This window comes from Scyliorhinus torazame, chromosome 15, assembly GCF_047496885.1.
Source record: "Scyliorhinus torazame isolate Kashiwa2021f chromosome 15, sScyTor2.1, whole genome shotgun sequence".
NCBI classification, from domain to species: domain Eukaryota; kingdom Metazoa; phylum Chordata; class Chondrichthyes; order Carcharhiniformes; family Scyliorhinidae; genus Scyliorhinus; species Scyliorhinus torazame.
In genome coordinates, this window is record NC_092721.1 from 212,324,853 (window position 1) to 212,350,632 (window position 25,780).

At 54.9% G+C, this 25,780-nt stretch overlaps 1 protein-coding gene across 1 annotated transcript in view; it reads right to left on the reverse strand.

Moving 5' to 3' along the window:
* Window positions 1-317: 317 nt before the first annotated feature.
* Window positions 318-25,780, reverse strand: part of LOC140392181 (amyloid beta precursor protein binding family B member 1-like) — a 398,721-nt gene continuing 373,258 nt past the window's right edge. The window contains 4 exon segments of the mRNA XM_072477563.1: window positions 318-610; window positions 1,269-1,445; window positions 1,793-1,908; window positions 7,229-7,294. Of these exon segments, the coding sequence (XP_072333664.1) occupies window positions 443-610; window positions 1,269-1,445; window positions 1,793-1,908; window positions 7,229-7,294 (527 nt within the window). The 3' untranslated portion in view covers window positions 318-442.

Here is a 25,780-nt window from a genome sequence, read left to right on the forward strand (position 1 = left end):
ACGGGGTTTGATCGCGGGGGGGATGGGGTTTGATCGCGGGGGACGGGGTTTGATCGCGGGGGGGGGTGGGGTTTGATCGCGGGGGGGACGGGGTTTGATCGCGGGGGGGGGTGGGGTTTGATCGCGGGGGGGACGGGGTTTGATCGTGGGGGGGGACGGGGTTTGATCGCGGGGGGGGGGGTTTGATCGCGGGGGGAGGGGGTTTGATCGCGGGGGGGGGACGGGGTTTGATCGCGGGGGGGGGGGGGGTGGGGTTTGATCGCGGGGGGTGGGACGGGGTTTGATCGCGGGGGGGGACGGGGTTTGATCGCGGGGGGGGGGGGGGGGGGGGGGGTTTGATCGCAGGCTCACTCACTGGCACATGAATTTGAATAGTTTGTATTGGCAGTTTGATATTAGTGAAGAATCCCAGAGTTCTGGTCGAGTCGGATCCTCGGAGCTATTACGGAGTCTGTGATCCGGAGCGTTTGGGTATGAACGAACCCAGGAGCGACTGGACTCCTTTCTTAACACTGGAACCAACTCTCCTGGCGACGGAATCGGCACAAGGCACAGTCAAGGTATTCCCCAGTCCAGGGGGGCGTGCATCCAAACATTTCTGATAACGCAGCTGGAAAACAACAGATAAGATACAAAATCAACAAGAAAGTCATTGAGCCGCTCACGGCTCCCACTGTCCCTCTTCACCCTTCCTCCGTCTCCAACTCGAACACACTGTTCACGACGCCCTATGCTGCTCGTGTGGCCCCTTGTTCCGCACTGTAACCAATCACTGTGTCGATCTACCATCTGTCAATGTTCTCTGTTGATTATTCTTTCTGTCTACTGTGTACGTTCCCTCGGCCGCAGAAAAATCACCTGCCGTCCTTGTCCCAACCCCATCAACTGCCCCCATTCTTCCTCCTGTCCCCCTACCCCCTATCCCTGAGGCCCCACCCCATCCCCCCGCTCCCAGCCGCCCCCCCATCCCCCCGCTCCTAGCCGCCCCCCCCCCCATCCCCCCGCTCCCAGCCGCCCCCCCCACCCCCCAGCCGCCCCCCCCCCCCATCCCCCCCGCTCCAGCCGCCCCCCCCATCCCCCCCCGCTCCCAGCCGCCCCCCCACTCCAGCCGCTCCCCACCCCCCCCCGCTCCCAGCCGCCCCCCCCCCCCCATCCCCCCCGCTCCCAGCCGCCCCCCCCACCCCCCCCCCCGCTCCCAGCCGCCCCCCCCACCCCCCCCCGCTCCCAGCCGCCCCCCCCGCTCCCAGCCGCCCCCACCACGCTCTCACCATGCAGGCTGCCTGCACAGCCTCTGATAGGCTGGCAGCATTGGGTTCACACCAAAACATGTGACAGTCAAACTGATCAGCAGCAGCTGCCATGATGAAGGCGAAGGAATGGACATCTCGACCAACTCCCATAAAGGAGAGAAAACGCACTCGGCATTCGGACACAATCTCCGCACTCTGCAAAATAACAGCAAACAGCCCCGTCAACACAGGGAGAGAAAGAGGGAGATTGCAAAGAACGCAGACTGATAGGGGAGAGGAGAGAAAGAGGGAGATTGCAAAGAACGCAGACTGATAGGGGAGAGTGTATTTTCCAGCATATCTCCCCAGCACATTACAAATTGTGCAGTACAACCCTCGGTCAGTGTGTAGATATCTCCTGGACAGAGAGAGACTGAATATCCAGTGTTTGTGCTGAAGATTGAGGTGTGTCTCATTCCCTATATTCATCAGTACTTGTTGAATAAAGATGTGCGACTCTGAAACACTGCAGCCACCTTGTCAGGTCATTTTAGTGCCCTTACCTCCTCACTGATGATGGTGAGAGTCGCTGACGCCACATTGACGACGACCGGTGTCCAGCTGTGCTTGCTGCTGCTGAGGATCGTGGTCTCCAGCGCGTTGTTAATCACATCCATACCTTGGGAAGCACAACACAGCAAAACATCACCTCGGGAAGCTGCCAGCACCGCAGCCCGTCCAGGCACCTTCAACTCCATCAGACTGATCATCGACTTAACTCCACCTTCCTACAATATCGGCATTAATAATTAATAAATCTGGAATTGAAATCTAGTCTCGGTCGTGGTGACCATGAAACCATTATTGATTGTTGTAAAAACCCGTCTGGGTCACTAATGTCCTTGGGGAAGGAAATCTGCCGTCCTCGCCCGGTCTGGCCTCCATGTGACTCCAGCCCACAGTGATGGGGTTGACTCTTAACTGCCGTCTGGAATGTCCAGTTCAAGGCCAATTAGGGATGGACAGCAGATGCCAGCATAACCCATGAAAGAATAAAGGTTAAAAAAAAAGTCCTGCTCTTAGTTTTCTTAATCCTGCAACTTCCAGCATTTTCTCTTTCAACTGAAATGTTGTATTGATTTGGTCGTAGTTACTAAGTTTCCCACTCGTGTCTCTGCCGCTGCTGTTTTTGTGCCTTTCCCGTCCACTAGAATCTGTGCTCGATTTTCCTTTTATTTGTATGTTTTCAGCTGTGTCTATGAGACAAGCAGAGTTCACCCGCTGCACACGGGTATTAACGCTGCCAGGCCCCCCCCCATCCGGCGTCACCAGCAGAAATTTGTCCTCATCCCACTGAAGTTAATCTTCCCTCAATCGAGAATCTGAGCGACCGTTTCACCTTTCAACGAATCACGACATTGGACTGAATCACGATTAGATAACTGTTCACAGTGTCAGGTTGCAAATTAAACTTGGCTGATTACTCATTGCTAAGTGCTGCTGAAAACAATCGCAGACACACTGCAGAAACCCCTGACACGTGCCACCACCCCCTCATCGCACATTAAAACCACCCTTGTCATTGGCACATGGGACTGTTCACTGAGGGGGAGGAGGTGAGGGGGAGGGGCCTGGGTAGGTGTGTGGAGGGTCTTTCGCACGGACAAGATAGACGCTGGGGATGACAGTGGGGGGTGCTTTCTGCCTGAGGAGGGGGCTGTGTGACTGAGGGAATTGTTGGATGGGGTGGGGAGCAGCCGAAATGGCCGTTCAAGGCTGAGGACAAAGTCTATGAGATTCGGGTAGAAAAGAGTAGCTGCCAGGGAGAGCAGGCAGGGGGAGGGCAGGCAGGGGGAGGTGAGGGAGGGGAGGTGAGGGAGGGGAGGCAGGGGGAGGTGAGGGAGAGCAGGCAGGGGGGAGGGCAGGCAGGGGGAGGTGAGGGAGGGGAGGCAGGGGGAGGGCAGGCAGGGGAGGTGAGGGAGGGGAGGCAGGGGGAGGTGAGGGAGGGGAGGCAGGGGGAGGGCAGGCACGGGGAGGTGAGGGAGGGGGGAGGCAGGGGGAGGTGAGGGAGGGGGGAGGCAGGGGGAGGTGAGGGAGGGGCAGGGGGAGGTGAGGGAGGGGCAGGGGGAGGTGAGGGAGGGGAGGCAGGGGGAGGTGAGGGAAGGGGGAGGCAGGGGGAGGTGAGGGAGGGGGGAGGCGAGGCAGGGGGAGGGCAGGCAGGGGGAGGTGAGGGAGGGGGGAGGCAGGGGGAGGTGAGGGAGGGGCAGGGGGAGGTGAGGGAGGGGCAGGGGGAGGTGAGGGAGGGGCAGGGGGAGGTGAGGGAGGGGCAGGGGGAGGTGAGGGAGGGGCAGGGGGAGGTGAGGGAGGGGCAGGGGGAGGTGAGGGAGGGGCAGGGGGAGGTGAGGGAGGGGCAGGGGGAGGTGAGGGTGGGGCAGGGGGAGGTGAGGGAGGGGCAGGGGGAGGTGAGGGAGGGGACGCAGGGGGAGGGGAGGCAGAGGGAGGTGAGGGACGGGCAGGGGGAGGTGAGGGAGGGGAGGCAGTGGGAGGTGAGGGACGGGCAGTGGGAGGTGAGGGACGGGCAGTGGGAGGTGAGGGTCGGGCAGTGGGAGGTGAGGGACGGGCAGTGGGAGGTGAGGGACGGGCAGTGGGAGGTGAGGGACGGGCAGTGGGAGGTGAGGGACGGGCAGTGGGAGGTGAGGGACAGGCAGGGGGAGGTGAGGGACGGGCAGGGGGAGGTGAGGGAGGGGGAGAGGGTGAGATGAGGGTGGGGATGAGGTGAGGGTGGGGGTGAGATGAGAGTGGGGGTGAGGTGAGGGTGGTCTTGGGGTGTGAGGGTCGGGGTGAGGGAGGGGGTGAGGGTGGGGTTGGGGATGAGGTGGGTGTAGGGGTGGGGGTGAGGTGGGGGTGGGGGAGGGGGGTGAGGTGGGTGTGGGGGAGGGGGTGAGGGTGGGGTTGGGGGCGAGGTGGGTGTAGGGGTGAGGTGGGGGTGAGGGTGGGGTGAGTTGAGGGTGGGGGTGAGGTGGGGTGAGGGTGGGGGTGAGTTGAGGGTGAGGGTGGGGGTGAGTTGAGGGTGAGGGTGAGGGTGAGGTGGGGTGAGGGTGAGGTGAGGGTGAGTTGAGGATGAGGGTAGGGGTGAGGGTGGGGCTGAGGTGGGGGTGAGGGTGGGGCTGAGGGTGAGGTGGGGGTGCGGGTGGAGGTGAGGTGAGGGTGAGGGTGGGGGTGAGGTGGGGGTGATGTGGGGGTAGGGGTGAGGTGGGGTGGGGGTGTGTGAGGTGTGGGTTTGTGAGGTGGGGGTGAGGTGAGGTTGATGGTGAGGTGAGGGCGGGGGTGAGGTGAGGGTGAGGGCGGGGGTGATGGCGGGGTGAGGTGAGGGCGGGGGTGAGGGTGGGGGTGTGTGGGGTGTGTGAGATGTGTGTGGGTGTGAGGGTGGGGGTGTGAGGTGTGGGTGGGGGTGAGGTGGGGGTGGGGGTGAGGGTGGGGGTGAGGTGGGGTTGAGGGTGAGGGTGAGGGTGGGGATGGGGGTGAGGTGGGGGTGTGGGTGGGGGTGAGGTGGGGGTGTGGGTGGAGTGGGGGTGAGGGTGAGGGTGGGGATGGGGGTGAGGGTGGGGGTGAGACTGGGGATGGGGGTGAGGGTGAGGGTGGGGATGGGGGTGAGGGTGGGGGTGAGACTGGGGATGGGGGTGAGGTGGGGGTGGGGTGAGGTGGGGGTGAGGGTGGGGGTGAGGTGGGGGTGAGGGTGAGGATGGGGGTGAGGTGAGGGTGGGGATGGCGTGAGGGAGGGGGTGAGGTGGGGGGTGGGGGTGAGGGTGGGGGTGGGATGAGGTGAGGTTGGGGGTGAGGTTGGGGTGGGGGTGAGGGTGGGGTGGGGTGGGGGGGTGGGGATGGGGGTGAGGTGGGGTTGAGGGTGGGGTGGGGGTGAGGTTGGGGTGGGGGTGAGAGTGGGGTGGGGGTGAGAGTGGGGGTGAGGGTGAGGATGGGGGGTGAGGGTGGGGATCAGGGTGGGAGTGAGGGTGAGGGTGAGGGTGGGGTGAGGGTGGGGTTGGGGGTCAGGTGGGGGTGAGGGTGAGGTGGCGGTGAGGGTGGGGGTGAGGTGGGGGTGAGAGTGGGGGTGAGGGTGGGGATGGGGGTGAGGTGGGGGTGAGGGTGGGGGTGAGGGCGAGAGTGGGGATGGGGGTGAGGGTGAGGGCGAGTGTGGGGGTGAGGGTGAGGTTGGGATGAGGGTGGGGGTGGGGGTGAGGGTGAGGGTGGGGGTGAAGGTGAGGGCGAGTGTGGGGGTGAGGTGGGGGTGGGAGTGAGCGTGGGGGTGGGGGTGAGGGTGGGGGTGGGGGTGAGGGTGGGGGTGGGGGTGAGGGTGGGGGTGAGGGTGGGGGGTGAGGGTGGGGCTGAGGTGGGGGTGGGGGTGAGGGTGGGGATGGGGGTGAGGGTGGGGGTGAGGTGAGGGTGGGGATGGGGGTGAGGGTGGGGTTGGGAGTGAGGTGGGGGTGGGGTTGAGGTGGGGGTGAGGTTGGGGTGAGGGTGAGGGTGGGGTGGGGATGGGGGTGAGCGTGGGGGTGGGGGTGTGAGCGTGGGGGTGGGGGTGAGGGTGGGGGTGGGGGTGAGGGTGAGGGTGGGGGTGAGGGTGAGGGTGGGGGTGAGGGTGGGGGTGGGGGTGGGGGTGAGGGTGGGGGTGGGGGTGAGCGTGGGGGTGGGGGTGGGGGTGAGGGTGAGGGTGGGGGTGAGGGTGAGGGTGAGGGTGGGGATGGGGGTGAGGGTGGGGTTGGGAGTGAGGTGGGGGTGAGGTTGAGGTGGGGGTGAGGTTGGGGTGGGGGTGAGGGTGGGGTGAGGGTGGGGATGGGGGTGAGCGTGGGGGTGGGGGTGAGGGTGGGGGTGGGGGTGAGGGTGAAGGTGGGGGGTGAGGGTGGGGGTGGGGGTGAGGGTGGGGGTGGGGGTGAGGGTGGGGGTGGGGGTGGGGGTGGGGGTGAGGGTGAGGGTGGGGGTGGGGGGTGAGGGTGAGGGTGGGGGTGGGGGTGGGTGTGGGGGTGAGGGTGGGGGGTGAGGGTGGGGGTGAGGGTGGGGGGTGGGGGTGGGGGTGAGGTGCAGGATCAGGAAGTGAAGCCATTACCAGCCGTTCTCTGACTCTGATTGGATTAGAATGGAACCAGGAGAGAGCTGTCCCCCCAGCTGGACAGCAGGGGAGGGGGTGCTGGGGGGGGATGGTCTGGTCACCGTGTCCAAGGCTGCGGACAGTCGAGGAGGACGAGGAGGGACAGATTCCCGTTGTCTCCGTCACCCAGGATGTCAGGTGTGAGTTTGATAAGAGACATTTCGATACTGAGCCTGGGGCAGAAACCTGATTGGAGGGATTCAAACGTGGAATTCCGGGAAAGATGGGAATGGGTTTGGGAGGTGACGATACGTTGAAGGGCTTTGGAGAGGAGGGTGGAGATGGAAGGGGAGTTTACAGACACGGCGGGGTCGAGGGTTTGAGAGGAGATCGGACAGAAACTGGAGAAAGATGTGAGTTCAGGGCCAGGGCGAGGGGGGGGGGGGGGGGGGGGGGGGTAAAGGAATTCTGTCCAGAGGGTGAGTGGGAGAGAGACAGCGCAGACGTAGCAGGTTGGATTGTCTCTATCTCCGTGATAAAGAATCGATGATCTCCTCACACTTATTGGAGACGGGGATGGAGGGGACCTGCCAATGGATTTGAGCAGACAATTGCAGTGGCGAAGAGGATCTGGGATTGTCCTTGCGTTCCAGAATGATCCTGGAAGTGAGCAGTTTTAGCAGACAAGCAGGGGCAGACGTGTTTGGAGTACTCCTCCGTACGATGTGGGCGTCTGTGCCAAAGGCAGTATTTTCTGCCATTCTTTAATTGCCCTTGAGGAGGCAATGGTGGTCCAGTCGCAGGGACTAACTCCATTCTGTGCTTTCTCTACCAGTTTCAGCTAAACATCAAAAACATGAAGACTACTGTTTAAAAACTTGAGCTCCTGGTACATTGTATCAGTGTAACTCCCTACCTGATCTCTGCAGCCCTGACCCACGAGTGGCTCCCAGCATCCCTGATCTCGAGAAGTGCCTAGTGTCTGGTAAGAGGAAGGGTCACTCGTGAAATCTTGAAAGTTGATTAAAAAGTTGCTTGTTTTAAAAAGTTACTGAGGTGACAGGTTAGAGACCGTGACTGGATGATGGGACATACCGACAGCAGTGTTAGTACAGACCAATCAGCCTCTACTGTTGATAGGCGGGCAGGGGGGGGGGGGGGGGGGGAAGGACAAACCAGTTACCCTGGAGTTATCCCCCCAAAACTGATCAATTAACCATTTGTAGAACTTTACTGTATGCAAACTGGCCGGCACATTTAACAAGGATTGGGAGAAAGTGAGAGCTAGCGAGTGAAAGTGGTCCCGGTATGTGCGCGAGTGCAAGTTTGTGTCGGATGTTTGTGGGAGATGTGAGCGGCTAAGGTGAAGGAAGGTCACTGGAAATAGGCCCCCGACAGACAGGTGCCCAACTGATGGGCCGATTAAGACGTTTTTGTTTCTTATACATTTACAGTATCCAATTATTTTTATTCCAATTAGGGGTAATTTAGCGTGGCCAATCCACCTGCCCTGCACACGGGGAGAATGTGCAAACTCCACACAGAGAGTGACCCGGGGCTGGGATCGAACCTGGGACCTCAGCGCCGTGAGGCAGCAGTGCTAACCACTGCACCACTGTGCCGCCCGATGAAGAAGTTTAAGTATTTCTGAAAAAAGACACATTGTCAAAGTTTTTGGTCTTGTACTCATCAGGACAATCACCAGAATGTCAGGGGAAACAACAATTTATACTGAATGGGAAGAGAGTGCTACTCAATATGGCCACATAGCCTTACTTGGAAGTAAACTAAAAGATTGTTTCCTGGATTTGTGTAAGAGCAATGAGCTGCCACATGATATTGATGTCAGGGTTCATCCACATGGCTCACTGCATCCGTGTACCTATGGGCTGCTCAAGATACACAAAAGTGATGTCCCTTTACGCACAGCACGAATTGGCCAAATTGTTTGGAGAATTGTTACACCCAGTTTTCAGCAAGCTTTCCACATAGACAATGAAAGATTCCTTCACATTTACGAACTCCAAGGGGCGGCACGTGGTGCAGGGGTTAGCACTGCTGCCTCACTGCGCCAAGGACCCAGGTTCGATCCCTGTCCCAGGTCACTGTCCGTGTGGAGTTGGCACATTCTCCCCGTGTCTGCATGGGTCTCACCCCCACAACCTGAAGATGTACAGGGTAGATGGATTGGCCACGCTAAACTATCCCTTAATTGGGAAAAAAAGAATTGGGTACTTTACATTTATTTTAAACATACATTTGCGAACACCTTGCAGGTGTACAGGAAGTGTTTCCCGCTACAGCTCCTGAATGACCACATTGTGCGACTGGAGCTGTGGACGGACTCACTTTGAAGAATCCATGATGCTGAGGACATCGTGGAAAACACATTTAGTGAGCTGGTCACTGCAAGCAATTCAGGTTCCCAAGCCCCTGCTGAACTAGTTTAAACCCTCCCAAAGAGCATTAGTAAATTTCCCCCCCAGGATATTGGTACCCCTCTGGTCCAGGTGTAGACCATCCCGTTTGTAGAGGTTCCACCGACCCCAGAATGAGCCCCAATTATCCAGAAATCTGAAACCCTCCCTCCTGCACCATCCCTGTAGCCACGTGTTCAACTCCTCTCTCTCCCTATTCCTCGTCTCGCTATCACGTGGCACGGGTAACAACCCAGAGATAATAACTCTGTTTGTCCTAGATCCAAGTTTCCACCCTAGCTCCCTGAATTCCTGCCTTACATCCCTATCCCTTTTCCTACCTATGTCGTTGGTACCTATGTGGACCACGACTTGGGGCTGCTCGCCCTTCCCCTTAAGGATCCCAAAAACATGACCCTGGTTCCTCGTCATGCCCGTCTGCTCTGTCTAAATTTGAAAATTTGTAATCTGTACCCATTATCCTTGATGAATGGACCCTAACAGTCTGATTGCCATGTTGTAAAATAATTGTTTTGCCATCTATGCCTATGATCTTCCCTGGGCCTTTCCATTCATTAAAATTGTCTCTCTTACAGTATACTATGTCTCCTTGCTGAAAAGCGGTATTTGATGGCCGTACATTATGCCTCAAAGCTCTGCGAATTCTTTCAAAGACTTCTGCTTCCAAAAAAGCTTTTCTACTGCTATGTAATGCATTTAAATGCTCAGCAAAGGCAGACCTAATTGTAGTCCCCTCCCAAGCTGGAGGCTGGTCGTCCAAAATGGATGGAATTTTAGGATTTCTGCCAAACACTAATTGATAAGGACTATAGCCCCCAACCATCTGCAATTAATTCTTCGCATGTACCGCCCATGCTAAAGCTGAATTTAGCCTGCAATTTGGTCTATCTCCCAAAAGTTTCTGGAGCATGTCATCTATTACCGCATGGTTTATTTCACACACACCGTTACTAAATGGGCTTTCTGCAGCCGTATTCATAACTGCGATATTCACGTTTTCACACATATCCCTAAACTCATCATTAGCAAATTCTCCCCCATTGTCCGTAAGGAATTTTGCCGGTGGACCCATTCCTGTCCCTATCCATTTTTCCACAATTTGAACCAGAATTACTCTTTTCTTTACTTCGTACAATCGTTGATTGACTAAATCTGGTTGCTAAATCTACAAAATGCTAAATAAATATATTATTGGCTTTATCCCAGATCTTAAGATCCATGGCCACAATGTCATTAAAATCCCTGGCCAAAGGTAGGGTTACTATCGGTCGTGCTGGTGTCCTTCTGTACTTCCTACATACTTCACAGCGGTCACTAATCTGTTCTATTAGCTTAGTATAGTCTTCATCCCTTACCCCTGCATCCTTTAATAAATTTTGCAGCCTCCGAGGAGACGGATGTGCAAATTGCCTATGCAGTTTTAATACAAGAAGCTTTTTATCAGCTAAAGTCCCATTTTCAACTGCCATTAACACATCCTGAACAACTGTACTTGAAATATTATTTGTCAGTAATGGAATACAATAGTGTCCCGACTGTGTAAATTGTAAGTCCACCGTCTTTCCAAAAACTGTTGCCTTATCCTGTTCCATATCCAGTTTCATGTGTGCTTTCTTCATCGACGGTCTGCTCAGAAGCAAAGGTATCTCACTTGATACAACATCCGTGCTAATGAAATGATTCACTCCGGCAATATTGCAAGGGATCACCACTCTTTTCAGCGACTTCAGAGTATTATCATCCCCAAACCTGAAATTTTCAAATTCCTTAACCTTGTTACGACTTTCAGCATCCAAGGAGTCCAGGTAACATTTTAACCAGTCATTTCCACACACAGTAGATGTGCAGCCACTGTCCAATACAGCACAATTGAAGGATTCTGCAACCAACACCCTCATTACCGCTTGTTAATAAGACAGTGCCTTCTTTCTGGTCACTATCTTTTTCCTCTTCTGACTCTTCCGTGTCATGTGTAACTTCAAACACTCTATTATAACGTGTTGGACTGTTGAAAGCATAATGGTATTGAGAGTCACATCGAAAACATCGATCTATCTTGCCCCGTGCATTTCTGGGGTTCATCTTCCGAATGTAGGTTCTAACTGGGTTTCTGTCTTCATAATGTCCGGGTCCCGATCTCCTTCTATAGTCTTGGAACCTGTTTGTAGCCGTACGATTTTGCCATCCTGTTAGTAGTGTATCTTCCATATTCTGCCTTATTGCAGGCTGACCTATTTGGGTCATCAGGGCCATCGGAATCGAATATTTCCCCAGAAACCTTTTTAAAGCTTCTGTCATCTGATCGAATAAGGTATACTTATGCGCAAACTGAACTCCTGTCAAAACCAGGAGCCTATCCATGTTGCTCACTCTAGCACAGTCAAGTAAAGGCCAACACAGACTGTGGAAATTCCAGGTTGTGTTTCTGCAGCCTTTTATATAGTCTGCCAAATTCCATTTTATAGTCTTCAATGGAGAAATCCTCTATTTTCCGGAACCTATCACAATCCGACCATGCTTCATACGCATTAACAAGTCGTCCTTTTTATAAATCTTATCCATATAGCGTAATGGAGTCTGCAGACCTTCTTCTGAGTCGAACTCTTCCAACTCCAGCTCAGAAAACACTTTGCTCTGGATTTTACTGTCATGAGGTAGAGAAAGAGCCAATGTCATACCTTGTTTTCTCTTTCCCAAAGCAGTTACCTTAGTCCACATAACTACTGCACTTCTCCATTGGTCGTACGATCCTCTTTCAGAAAATAAGGTGTGTGGTGGGGGGGTGGGGGGGTGGGGGGGGGGGGAGGGAGTCATAGCCGGCCATCTTTATCCTGGGTTCAGCCATATGTCTTTGGGTTTTTTCTCTCACTCACTCCTTGGTTTGATCTGGAAAAGTTGTATCTTTCAACCCTTCACATTTGCACAGCAACCATCCTCTGCTGCCAATTGTTAGACGTTTGCTGCTGTTGTATAAAGAGTCAAAGGTTCTGCTCCTTTTCCACCAACACCTTTATTTCACTTTATCAAACTCTGCACAAAACTCCATCATCACATCACCCGACACAAAGGCCACCTGAAGCCCCTTTAATATCAGTGTCAATTATTGGATACTTAACATAAATGAGACAACTAATTGGAATGTCTCTTAACCCATTACTTAACATTAATAGGGGGCAAAGGGTGATGGTGGAGGCTTGTTTTTCTGATTGGAGGCCTGTGCGGGATCGATGCTGGGTCCCTCGCTGTTTGTTATATACATTAACGAGTTGGATGTGAATGTAGAAGGTATTCATTAGTAAGTTTGCAGATGACATGAAAATTGGTGGTGTTGTAAACAGTGAGGAGGATAATCTTTTTGAGCAGCCACTAGGGACCAGGCAATTCTGGATTTGGTGATGTGTAAAGAGGCAGACTTGATTAGGGAACTTAAGGTGAAGGAACTCTTAGGGAGCAGTGACCACAACAGGGGCTGTTTAGCACAGGGCTAAATCGCTGGCTTTTGAAGCAGACCAAGGCAGGCCAGCAGCACGGTTCAATTCCCGTAACAGCCTCCCTGAACAGGCGCCGGAATGTGGCGACTAGGGGCTTTTCACAGTAACTTCATTTGAAGCCTACTTGTGACAATAAGCGATTTTCATTTCATATGATAGAATTTACCCTGCAGTTTGAGAGGGAGAAGTTGCAATCAGATGTAACGGTATTACAATTCGATAAGGGTAACTACAAAGACATGAGGGAGGAGCTGGCCAGAGTTGATTGGAAAAGGAGCCTAGCAGGGAAGACAGTGGAACAGCAATGGCAGGAGTTTTGGGGGAGCTCTTTTCTCTCCCTCCAGACCTGCTGAGATTTTCCAGCATTTTCTTTTTGGTTTCAGATTCCAGCATCAGCAGTATGCTGGTTTAGCACAGTGGGCTAAACAGCTGGCTTGTAATGCAGAACAAGGCAGCAACGCGGGTTCAATTCCCATACCGGCCTCCCCGAACAGGTGCCGGAATGTGGCGACTAGGGGCTTTTCACAGTAACTTCATTGAAGCCTACTTGTGACAATAAGCAATTATTATTATTATTGTGCTTTTATAGGAGGATAGTCTTCGGCTACAGACTGATATTGATCAGCTGGTAAATTGGGCAGGGCAATGGCAGATGGAATTTAATCCTGATTAATGTGAGGTGATGCATTTTGGGAGATCTAATAAGGGTAGGATCGACACAATGGACGGTAGGTCCCGAGGGAATATCGAGGAACAAAGTCCTTGGTGTACAAGTCCATAGCTCCCTGAAGGTGGCAGCACAGGTCGGTAGGGTGGTGAAGAAGGCATCCGGAATGCTGGCCTTCATTAGCCGGGGCAAAGAATATAGGAGCGGGGAGGACTTGCCACAACTTTACAAAACATTGGTTCGGTCACAGATGGAATATTGTGGGCAGTTCTGGTCGCCTCACCATCGGAAGGACGTGATTGCACTGGAGGGGGAAGGGGGGGGGAATCTGGAAGAGGTTTACAAAATGATGAGAGGCACGGATAGGATAGATGGTAAGATTCCTTCCCCCATGGCAGAGGTATCTCAGACAGAGGTTTAAGATGAGGGTGGTGGAGGCAGGAACTCTTACAACATTGAAGAAACATCTGGACGAGCACTTAAATGGCCAGAGTGGGCTATGGACTGAACGCTGGTAAATGGGATTGGTATTTGATGGTCAGCATAGACACTGTGGGCCAAAGGGCCTGTTTCTGTGCTGTGTGACTCTCTGACTTGCATATTGATACAAGCTGTGTCCATGTGCTCAACTGACATTGCTAGCCTATTCAACAATGTTCCACTTAAGGAAGCCATAGATATTTGTGCTGCAGTGCGAGATCAGGATGATTTAGACACACCACATTGTATGAATCTGTATTCACTGAGTTTATGAGTTCAAAAACCCACACAGTTGAGTTTTAATGACATGATGTTTACCCAAATCGATGGTGTTGCTATGGGATACCCGCTGGGCCCAGCTCTCACTGACAACTCTGTTGGGTTCTGGGAGAAACGTGTCTTTGGTGGAATCACACCTGACCTTTTATCCCCTGAATATTTCCGATATGTGGATGATCCGTTTTCTCTATTTAAATCTGCAGCTGCCTGAAACGGTGTCCTTACAGGTTTTAATGAGCTGCATCCTGGGCTCAAATTCCCCTTGGAAATGGAGCAGTCAGATGATCTGCCTTTGCTTGATGTGCTGGTTGTGAAATCTGCCGGGGGTGGGGGGGGGGGGGGGGGGGGGGGCTGTTCTCTGCCTCGGTCTATCACAAGCCCACCTTGACCGGTCAGTGTACACATTGGGATTTTTACACTTCCACACACTATAAGATTGGCCTTGGCAGCAACCTCGTAAACAGGGCCCGAGCCCTATGCTCTCCATGCCAGCCTGATGCTGAAATAGGCACATCAAAGTCATCCTGTGGGAAAGTGGACACCCCGATCAAATCATTTCAGGCTGCATATTGTGCAGACTCGTGAACAGGCCAAAGGCCGACTCTCCCAGCCCTGAAAAGGGCCCAGTTACATAGAACATAGAAAATACAGCACAGAACAGGCCCTTCGGCCCACGATGTTGTGCCGAACCTTTGTCCTAGATTAATCATAGATTATCATTGAATTTACAGTGCAGAAGGAGGCCATTCGGCCCATTGAGTCTGCACCAGCTCTTGGAAAGAGCACCCTACCCAAACTCAACACTTCCACCCAACACCAAGGGCAATTTGGACATTAAGGGCAATCTATCATTGGCCAATTCACCTAACCCGCACATCTTTGGACTGTGGGAGGAAACCGGAGCACCCGGAGGAAACCCACACAGATACGGGGAGGACGTGCAGACTCCGCACAGACAGTGACCCAAGCCGGAATCGAACCTGGGACCCTGGAGCTGTGAAGCAATTGTGCTATCCACAATGCTACCGTGCTGCCCTTGAGAACAAATACATCTACACTATATCATTTTACCTTAATCCATGTACCTATCCAATAGCTGCTTGAAGGTCCCTAATGTTTCCGACTCAAATACTTCCACAGGCAGTGCATTCCATGCCCCCACTACTCTCTGGGTAAAGAACCTACCTCTGATATCCCTCCTATATCTTCTACCTTTCACCTTAAATTTATGTCCCCTTGTAATGGTTTGTTCCACCCGGGGAAAAAGTCTCTGACTGTCTACTCTATCTATTCCCCTGATCATCTTATAAACCTCTATCAAGTCGCCCCTCATCCTTCTGCGTTCTAATGAGAAAAGGCCTAGCACCCTCAACCTTTCCTCGTAAGACCTACTCTCCATTCCAGGCAACATCCTGGTAAATCTTCTTTGCACCTTTTCCAAAGATTCCACATCCTTCCTAAAATGAGGCGACCAGAACTGTACACAGTACTCCAAATGTGGCCTTACCAAAGTTTTGTACAGCTGCATCATCACCTCATGGCTCTTAAATTCAATCCCTGTTAATGAACGCGAGCACACCATAGGCCTTCTTCACAGCTCTATCCACTTGAGTGGCAACATTCAAAGATGTATGAACATAGACCCCAAGATCTCTCTACTCCTCCACATTGCCAAGAACTCTACCGTTAACCCTGTATTCCGCATTCATATTTGTCCTTCCAAAATGGACAACCTCACACTTTTCAGGGTTAAACTCCATCTGCCACTTCTCAGCCCAGCTCTGCATCCTATCTATGTCTCTTTGCAGCCGACAACAGCCCTCCTTACTATCCACAACTCCACCAATCTTCGTATCGTCTGCAAATTTACTGACCCACCCTTCAACTCCCTCATCCAAGTCATTAATGAAAATCACAAACAGCAGAGGACCCAGAACTGACCCCTGCGGTACGCCACTGGTAACTGGGCTCCAGGCTGAATATTTGCCATCCACCACCACTCTCTGACTTCTATCGGTTAGCCAGTTCGTTATCCAACTGGCCAAATTTCCCACTACCCCATGCCTCCTTACTTTCTGCATAAGCGTACCATGGGGAACTTTATCAAATGCCTTACTAAAATCCATGTACACTACATCCACTGCTTTACCTTCATCCACATGCTTGGTCACCTCCTCAAAGAATTCAATAAGATTCGTAAGGCAAGACCTACCCCTCACAAATCCGTGCTGACTATCCCTAATCAAGCAGTGTCTTTCCAGATGCTCAGAAATCCTATCCTTCAGTACCCTTTCCATTACTTTGCCTGCCACCGAAGTAAGGCTAACTTGCCTGTAATTCCCAGGGTTATCCCTAGTCCATTTTTTGAACAGGGGCACGACATTCGCCACTCTCCAATCCCCTGGTACCACCCCTGTTGACAGTGAGGACGAAAAGATCATTGCCAACGGCTCTGCAATTTCATCTCTTGCTTCCCATAGAATCCTTGGATATATCCCGTCAGGCCCGGGGGACTTGTCTATCCTCAAGTTTTTCAAAATGCCCAACACATCTTCCTTCCTAACAAGTATTTCCTCGAGCTTATCAATCTGTTTCACACTGTCCTCTCCAACAATATCGCTCCTCTCATTTGTAAATACAGAAGAAAAGTACTCGTTCAAGAGCTCTCCTATCTCTTCAGACTCAATACACAATCTCCCGCTACTGTCCTTGATCGGACCTACCCTCGCTCTAGTCATTCTCATATTTCTCACATATGTGTAAAAGGCCTTGGGGTTTTCCTTGATCCTACCCGCCAAAGATTGTTCATGCCCTCTCTTAGCTCTCCTAATCCCTTTCTTCAGTTCCATCCTGGCTATCTTGTATCCCTCCAATGCCCTGTCTGAACCTTGTTTCCTCAGCCTTACATAAGTCACCTTTTTCCTCTTAACAAGACATTCAACCTCTCTTGTCAACTATGGTTCCCTCACTCGACCATCTCTTCCCTGCCTGACAGGGACATACATATCAAGGACACGTAGCATCTGTTTCTTGAACAAGTTCCACATTTCACTTGTGTCCTTCCCTGCCAGCCTATGTTCCCAACTTATGCACTTCAATTCTTGTCTGACAACATCGTATTTACCCTTCCCCCCAATTGTAAACCTTGCCCTGTTGCACGTACCTATCCCTCTCCATTACTAAAGTGAAAGTCACAGAATTGTGGTCACTATCTCCAAAATGCTCCCCCACTAACAAATCTATCACTTGCCCTGGCTCATTACCCAGTACTAAATCCAATATTGCCCCTCCTCTGGTCGGACAATCTACATACTGTGTTAGAAAAGCTTCCTGGACACACTGCACAAACACCACCCCATCCAAACTATTTGATCTAAAGAGTTTCCACTCAATATTTGGGAAGTTAAAGTCGCCCATGACTACTACCCTATGACTTCTGCACCTTTCCAAAATCTGTTTCCCAATCTGTTCCTCCACATCTCTGCTACTATTGGGGGGCCTATAGAAAACTCCTAACAAGGTGACTGCTCCTTTCCTATTTCTGACTTCAACCCATACTACCTCAATAGGGTGATACTCCTCAAACTGCCTTTCTGCAGCTGTTATGCTATCTCTAATTAATAATGCCACCCCCCCACCTCTTTTACCATCCTCCCTAATCTTATTGAAACATCTATAACCAGGGACCTCCAACAACCATTTCTGCCCCTCTTCTATCCAAGTTTCCGTGATGGCCACCACATCGTAGTCCCAAGTACCGATCCATGCCTTAAGTTCACCCACCTTATTCCTGATGCTTCTTGCGTTGAAGTATACACACTTCAACCCATCTCCGTGCCTGCAAGTACTCTCCTTTGTCAGTGTTCCCTTCCCAACTGCCTCATTACACGCTTTGGCGTCCTGAATATCGGCTACCTTAGTTGCTGGACTACAACTCCGGTTCCCATTCCCCTGCCAAATTAGTTTAAACCCTCCCGAAGAGTACTAGCAAACCTCCCTCCCAGGATATTGGTGCCCCTCTGGTTCAGATGCAACCCGTCCTGCTTGTACAGGTCCCACCTTCCCCAGAATGCGCTCCAATTATCCAAATACCTGAAGCCCTCCCTCCTACACCATTCCTGCAGCCACGTGTTCAACTGCACTCTCTCCCTATTCCTAGCCTCGCTATCACGTGGCACCGGCAACAAACCAGAGATGACAACTCTGTCTGTCCTGGCTTTTAACTTCCAGCCTAACTCCCTAAACTTGTTTATTACCTACACACCCCTTTTCCTACCTATGTCGTTGGTACCAATGTGCACCACGACTTCTGGCTGCTCCCCCTCCCCCTTAAGGATCCTGAAGACACGATCCGAGACATCCCTGACCCTGGCACCCGGGAGGCAACATACCTTCCGGGAGTCTCGCTCGCGACCACAGAATCTCCTATCTATTCCCCTAACCATTGAATCTCCTACAACTATTGCTTTTCTATTCTCCCCCCTTCCCTTCTGAGCCCCAGGGCCAGACTCAGTGCCAGAGACCTGGCCGCTAGGGCCTTCCCCCGGTAGGTCATCCCCCCCAACAGCATCCAAATCGGTATACTTGTTTTGAAGGGGAACGGCCACGAGGGATCCCTGCACTTTCTGCCTGTTTGTTTTTTTCCCCCTGACTGTAACCCAGCTATTCTTGTCCTGTACCTTGGGTGTGGTTACCTCCTTGTAACTCTTCTCAATCACCCCCTCTGCCTCCCGGATGATCCGAAGTTCATCCAGCTTCAGCTCCAGTTCCCTAACACGATCTTTGAGGAGCTGAAGTTGGGTGCACTTCCCGCAGGTATAGTCAGTGGGGACACCGGTGGTATCTCTCACCACCCACATCCTACAGGAGGAGCATGTAACTGGCCTAGCCTCCATCCCCTCTTACCTGACAGAATATAGCTGCCCTGTGGACTAACTAGATCTCCGCCCTCCGACCCTGCTCCCAGTCAGCTACACTTTCTGTAAACTCCTGGCTCTCTTCGCACTCTTTGCGGAAATGTCGGAAACAAAATGAAAGGAGCACCTTACTCCCTCCTCACCTAACTCCCTCGGTCACCAAACTCTCACTATCGCACTCAAATGCACCAAATTCAGCACTCCCTCGGTCACCAAACTCTCACTATCGCACTCAAATGCACCAAATTCAGCACTCCCTCGGTCACCAAACTCTCACTATCGCACTCAAATGCACCAAATTCAGCACTCAGTGCAAACAAAGTCTGCACTGTAGGGGATCACTTTTATACTGTGAATCTAGCCTCTGAAAACTGGTCTAATCCAATTAACTAATTAACAAGCTCCAGCTGCAAGTGCCTACAAGTAGAAGCCTGTTTAAAGCTTATTGAAAATTCACCTTCTTCTAAACCAAACAGCAACTTTTAAGTTAATTAACTAAATAAAAGAAAGACTAAACTTTAGATAAAAATGAAGCCTTATACTCCCTCGGTCACCAAACTCTCACTATCGCACTCAAATGCACCAAATTCAGCACTCAGTGCAAACCCTCAGATTATCCTGGAAGGGAGAGGTGTCTCAGAACCCTGAGCAACAGGTGGAGAAAGTTGTTTCACGCTGTTACTGACACCGTCGAAAGGCAACAGGCCCAGTGCTGGAAAATGGGATTAGAATCGATAGGTGTTTGTTGGCCGATACAGATCGGCCGAATGGCCTCTTTCTGTGCTGTAAATTCTATGAAACTAAACAAAATAAGTGATAGCCATCCACTGGGTCATTCCTCAGGTCAGTGCCTTGACCAGAGTTAAACTGCCTGGTTAATTTTTCAAAAAATTATCTTTATTGTCACAAGTAGGCTTACATTAACACTGCAATGAAGTTACTGTGAAAATCCCCCAATCGCCACACTCGGCGCCTGTTCGGGGACACGGAAGGAGAATTCAGAATGTCCAATTCACCTAACAGCACGTCTTCTGGGACTTGTGGGAGGAAACCGGAGCACCCGGAGGAAACCCACGCAGACACGGGGAGAACGTGCAGACTCCGCACAGTGACCCAAGCTGGGAATCGAACCTGGGACCCTGGTGCTGTGAAGCAACAATGCTAACCACTGTGCTACCGTGCCGCCATACAATGCAATACATAGCAGTTCAAAGAATGTTTTGGCAGTTAACTGTCAGTCTCCATCAACTGGTGCATTCTTAATGGCAACGCCTCTACTAATCAAAGTCCATTTGCCAACCAATCAGCACTCTCTTCTCATACAGTACAAAGTTGTTGTTTCCTCTGACATTGGTATTATTGTGATTGTTCTGATGAGTGCAAGATGAAAAGCTTCGAAAAAAATGTCTTCTTTTGATAATACTCAAGTTCTGTACTAGCAAATGACCTTACAAGAAGGTTAACTTTGTGCTGGTCAGAATGGGCTGAGAGAACCCAGTGAGCCCAGTGGCCTCCCTTCGATGCTGTGCCGTTACATTCAATGATTGTGTGTCAGCAGTGTGTGCAGTAGGGAGCTTAAACGGTCGGAAACATTATCGTTTGTTTCCATCATTTGTGTTCCCCAATGACAGAGGTTAACAACTCCCCTGTCTCCAGAATTTAGTTACAGTCACTAAGAATATCGTGATGGGCAGGATGTTAACAGCATATCAGCATCATACCACCCTCTGTAACTGGGGGGGGCAGCGGCCCAGCCCTCTGTAACCGGGAGAGAACCCTGCCCTCTGTAACCGGGAGAGAACCCTGCCCTCTGTAACCGGGAGGGAGTCCTGCCCTCTGTAACCGGGAGGGAGTCCTGCCCTCTGTAACCGGGAGGGAGCCCTGCCCTCTGTAACCGGGAGGGAGCCCTGCCCTCTGTAACGGGGAGGGAGCCCTGCCCTCTGTAACCGGGAGGGAGCCCTGCCCTCTGTAACCGGGAGGGAACCCTGCCCTCTGTAACCGGGAGCCAACCCTGCCCTCTGTAACCGGGAGGGAACCCTGCCCTCTGTAACCGGGAGAGAACCCTGCCCTCTGTAACCGGGAGCGAACCCTGCCCTCTGTAACCGGGAGCGAACCCTGCCCTCTGTAACCGGGAACGAACCCTGCCCTCTGTAACCGGGAGCGAACCCTGCCCCCTGTAACCGGGAGCGAACCCTGCCCTCTGTAACCAGGAGCGAATCCTGCCCTCTGTAACCGGGAGGGAACCCTGCCCTCTGTAACCGGGAGAGAACCCTGCCCTCTGTAACCGGGAGCGAACCCTGCCCTCTGTAACCGGGAGCGAACCCTGCCCTCTGTAACCGGGAACGAACCCTGCCCTCTGTAACCGGGAGCGAACCCTGCCCCCTGTAACCGGGAGCGAACCCTGCCCCCTGTAACCGGGAGCGAATCCTGCCCTCTGTAACCGGGAGGGAACCCTGCCCTCTGTAACCGGGAGCCAACCCTGCCCTCTGTAACCGGGAGGGAACCCTGCTCTCTGTAACCGGGAGAGAACCCTGCCCTCTGTAACCGGGAACGAACCCTGCCCTCTGTAACCGGGAGCGAACCCTGCCCTCTGTAACCGGGAGCGAACCCTGCCCCCTGTAACCGGGAGCGAACCCTGCCCTCTGTAACCGGGAGCGAATCCTGCCCTCTGTAACCGGGAGGGAACCCTGCCCTCTGTAACCGGGAGCCAACCCTGCCCTCTGTAACCGGGAGCGAACCCTGCCCTCTGTAACCGGGAACGGACCGTGCCCTCTGTAACCGGGAGAGAACCCTTCCCTCTGTAACCGGGAGTGAACCCTACCCTCTGTAACCGGGAAAGAACCCTGCCCTCTGTAACCGGGAAAGAACCCTGCCCTCTGTAACCGGGAGTGAACCCTGCCCTTTGTACCGGGAGTGAACCCGGCCCTCTGAAACCGGGAACGAACCCTGCCCTCTGTAACCGGGAGGGAACCCTGCCCTCTGTAACCGGGAGGGAACCCTGCCCTCTGTAACCGGGAGGGAACCCTGCCCTCTGTAACCGGGAGGGAACCCTGCCCTCTGTAACCGGGAGGGAACCCTGCCCTCTGTAACCGGGAGGGAACCCTGCCCTCTGTAACCGGGAGGGAACCCTGCCCTCTGTAACCGGGAGGGAACCCTGCCCTCTGTAACCGGGAGGGAACCCTGCGCTCTGTAACCGGGAGGGAACCCTGCCCTCTGTAACCGGGAGCGAACCCTGCCCTCTGTAACCGGGAGCGAACCCGGCCCTCTGAAACCGGGAACGAACCCGGCCCTCTGTAACCGGGAGCGAACCCTGCCCTCTGTAACCGGGAGCGAACCCTGACCTCTGTAACCGGGAGCGAACCCTGCCCTCTGTAACCGGGAGCGAACCCTGCCAGCTGTAACCGGGAACGAACCCTGCCCTCTGTAACCGGGAGCGAACCCTGCCCTCTGTAACCGGGAGCGAACCCTGCCCTCTGTAACCGGGAGCGAACCCTGCCCTCTGTAACCGGGAGCGAACCCTGCCCTCTGTAACCGGGAGCGAACCCTGCCCTCTGTAACCGGGAGCGAACCCTGCCCTCTGTAACCGGGAGCGAACCCTGCCCTCTGTAACCGGGAGCGAACCCTGCCCTCTGTAACCGGGAGCGAACCCTGCCCTCTGTAACCGGGAGCGAACCCTGCCCTCTGTAACCGGGAGCGAACCCTGCCCTCTGTAACCGGGAGCGAACCCTGCCCTCTGTACCGGGAGTGAACCCTGCCCTCTGTAACCGGGAGCGAACCCTGCCCTCTGTAACCGGGAGCGAACCCTGCCCTCTGTAACCGGGAGCCAACCCTGCCCTCTGTAACCGGGAGGGAACCCTGCCCTCTGTAACCGGGAGCGAACCCGGCCCTCTGAAACCGGGAACGAACCCGGCCCTCTGTAACCGGGAGCGAACCCTGCCCTCTGTAACCGGGAGCGAACCCTGACCTCTGTAACCGGGAGCGAACCCTGCCCTCTGTAACCGGGAGCGAACCCTGCCATCTGTAACCGGGAACGAACCCTGCCCTCTGTAACCGGGAGCGAACCCTGCCCTCTGTAACCGGGAGCGAACCCTGCCCTCTGTAACCGGGAGCGAACCCTGCCCTCTGTAACCGGGAGCGAACCCTGCCCTCTGTAACCGGGAGCGAACCCTGCCCTCTGTAACCGGGAGCGAACCCTGCCCTCTGTAACCGGGAGCGAACCCTGCCCTCTGTAACCGGGAGCGAACCCTGCCCTCTGTAACCGGGAGCGAACCCTGCCCTCTGTAACCGGGAGCGAACCCTGCCCTCTGTAACCGGGAGCGAACCCTGCCCGCTGTAACCGGGAGTGAACCTTGCCCTCTGTAACCGGGAACGAACCCTGCCCTCTGTAACCGGGAGCGAACCCTGACCTCTGTAACCGGGAGCGAACCCTGCCCTCTGTAACCAGGAGAGAACCCTGCCCTCTGTAACCGGGAGAGAACCCTGCCCTCTGTAACCGGGAGAGAACCCTGCCCTCTGTAACCGGGAACGAACCCTGCCCTCTGTAACCGGGAGTGAACCCTGCCCTTTGTACCGGGAGTGAACCCTGCCCTCTGTAACCGGGAGCGAACCCTGCCCTCTGTAACCGGGAGCCAACCCTGCCCTCTGTAACCGGGAGCCAACCCTGCCCTCTGTAACCGGGAGGGAACCCTGCCCTCTGTAACCGGGAGGGAACCCTGCCCTCTGTAACCGGGAGCCAACCCTGCCCTCTGTAACCGGGAACGGACCGTGCCCTCTGTAACCGGGAGAGAACCCTTCCCTCTGTAACCGGGAGTGAACCCTGCCCTCTGTAACCGGGAGTGAACCCTGCCCTGTGTACCGGGAGTGAACCCGGCCCTCTGAAACCGGGAACGAACCCTGCCCTCTGTAACCGGGAGCGAACCCTGCCCTCTGTAACCGGGAGCGAACCCTGACCTCTGTAACCGGGAGCGAACCCTGCCCTCTGTAACCGGGAGCGAACCCTGCCTTCTGTAACCGGGAGCGAACCCTGCTCTCTGTAACCGGGAGCGAACCCTGCCCTCTGTAACCGGGAGCGAACCCTGCCCTCTGTAACCGGGAGCGAACCCTGCCCTCTGTAACCGGGAGCGAACCCTGCCCTCTGTAACCGGGAGCGAACCCTGCCCTCTGTAACCGGGAGCGAACCCTGCCTTCTGTAACCGGGAGCGAACCCTGCCCTCTGTAACCGGGAGCGAACCCTGCCCTCTGTAACCGGGAGCGAACCCTGCCCTCTGTAACCGGGAGGGAACCCTGCCCTCTGTAACCGGGAGGGAACCCTGCCCTCTGTAACCGGGAGAGAACCCTGCCCTCTGTAACCGGGAGCGAACCCTGCCCTCTGTAACCGGGAGCGAACCCTGCCCCCTGTAACCGGGAGCGAACCCTGCCCCCTGTAACCGGGAGCGAACCCTGCCCTCTGTAACCGGGAGGGAACCCTGCCCTCTGTAACCGGGAGGGAACCCTGCCCTCTGTAACCGGGAGCCAACCCTGCCCTCTGTAACCGGGAGGGAACCCTGCCCTCTGTAACCGGGAGCGAACCCTGCCCTCTGTAACCGGGAGCGAACCCGGCCCTCTGAAACCGGGAACGAACCCTGCCCTCTGTAACCGGGAGCGAACCCTGCCCTCTGTAACCGGGAGCGAACCCTGACCTCTGTAACCGGGAGCGAACCCTGCCCTCTGTAACCGGGAGCGAACCCTGCCTTCTGTAACCGGGAGCGAACCCTGCCCTCTGTAACCGGGAGCGAACCCTGCCCTCTGTAACCGGGAGCGAACCCTGCCCTCTGTAACCGGGAGCGAACCCTGCCCTCTGTAACCGGGAGCGAACCCTGCCCTCTGTAACCGGGAGCGAACCCTGCCCTCTGTAACCGGGAGCGAACCCTGCCCTCTGTAACCGGGAGCGAACCCTGCCCGCTGTAACCGGGAGCGAACCCTGCCCTCTGTAACCGGGAGCGAACCCTGCCCTCTGTAACCGGGAGCGAACCCTGCCCTCTGTAACCGGGAGCGAACCCTGCCCTCTGTAACCGGGAGCGAACCCTGCCCTCTGTAACCGGGAGCGAACCCTGCCCTCTGTAACCGGGAGCGAACCCTGCCCTCTGTAACCGGGAGCGAACCCTGCCCTCTGTAACCGGGAGCGAACCCTGCCCTCTGTAACCGGGAGCGAACCCTGCCCTCTGTAACCGGGAGCGAACCCTGCCCTCTGTAACCGGGAGCGAACCCTGCCCGCTGTAACCGGGAGTGAACCTTGCCCTCTGTAACCGGGAACGAACCCTGCCCTCTGTAACCGGGAGCGAACCCTGACCTCTGTAACCGGGAGCGAACCCTGCCCTCTGTAACCAGGAGAGAACCCTGCCCTCTGTAACCGGGAGAGAACCCTGCCCTCTGTAACCGGGAGAGAACCCTGCCCTCTGTAACCGGGAACGAACCCTGCCCTCTGTAACCGGGAGTGAACCCTGCCCTTTGTACCGGGAGTGAACCCTGCCCTCTGTAACCGGGAGCGAACCCTGCCCTCTGTAACCGGGAGCGAACCCTGCCCTCTGTAACCGGGAGCCAACCCTGCCCTCTGTAACCGGGAGGGAACCCTGCCCTCTGTAACCGGGAGCGAACCCGGCCCTCTGAAACCGGGAACGAACCCGGCCCTCTGTAACCGGGAGCGAACCCTGCCCTCTGTAACCGGGAGCGAACCCTGACCTCTGTAACCGGGAGCGAACCCTGCCCTCTGTAACCGGGAGCGAACCCTGCCATCTGTAACCGGGAACGAACCCTGCCCTCTGTAACCGGGAGCGAACCCTGCCCTCTGTAACCGGGAGCGAACCCTGCCCTCTGTAACCGGGAGCGAACCCTGCCCTCTGTAACCGGGAGCGAACCCTGCCCTCTGTAACCGGGAGCGAACCCTGCCCTCTGTAACCGGGAGCGAACCCTGCCCTCTGTAACCGGGAGCGAACCCTGCCCTCTGTAACCGGGAGCGAACCCTGCCCTCTGTAACCGGGAGCGAACCCTGCCCTCTGTAACCGGGAGCGAACCCTGCCCTCTGTAACCGGGAGCGAACCCTGCCCGCTGTAACCGGGAGTGAACCTTGCCCTCTGTAACCGGGAACGAACCCTGCCCTCTGTAACCGGGAGCGAACCCTGACCTCTGTAACCGGGAGCGAACCCTGCCCTCTGTAACCAG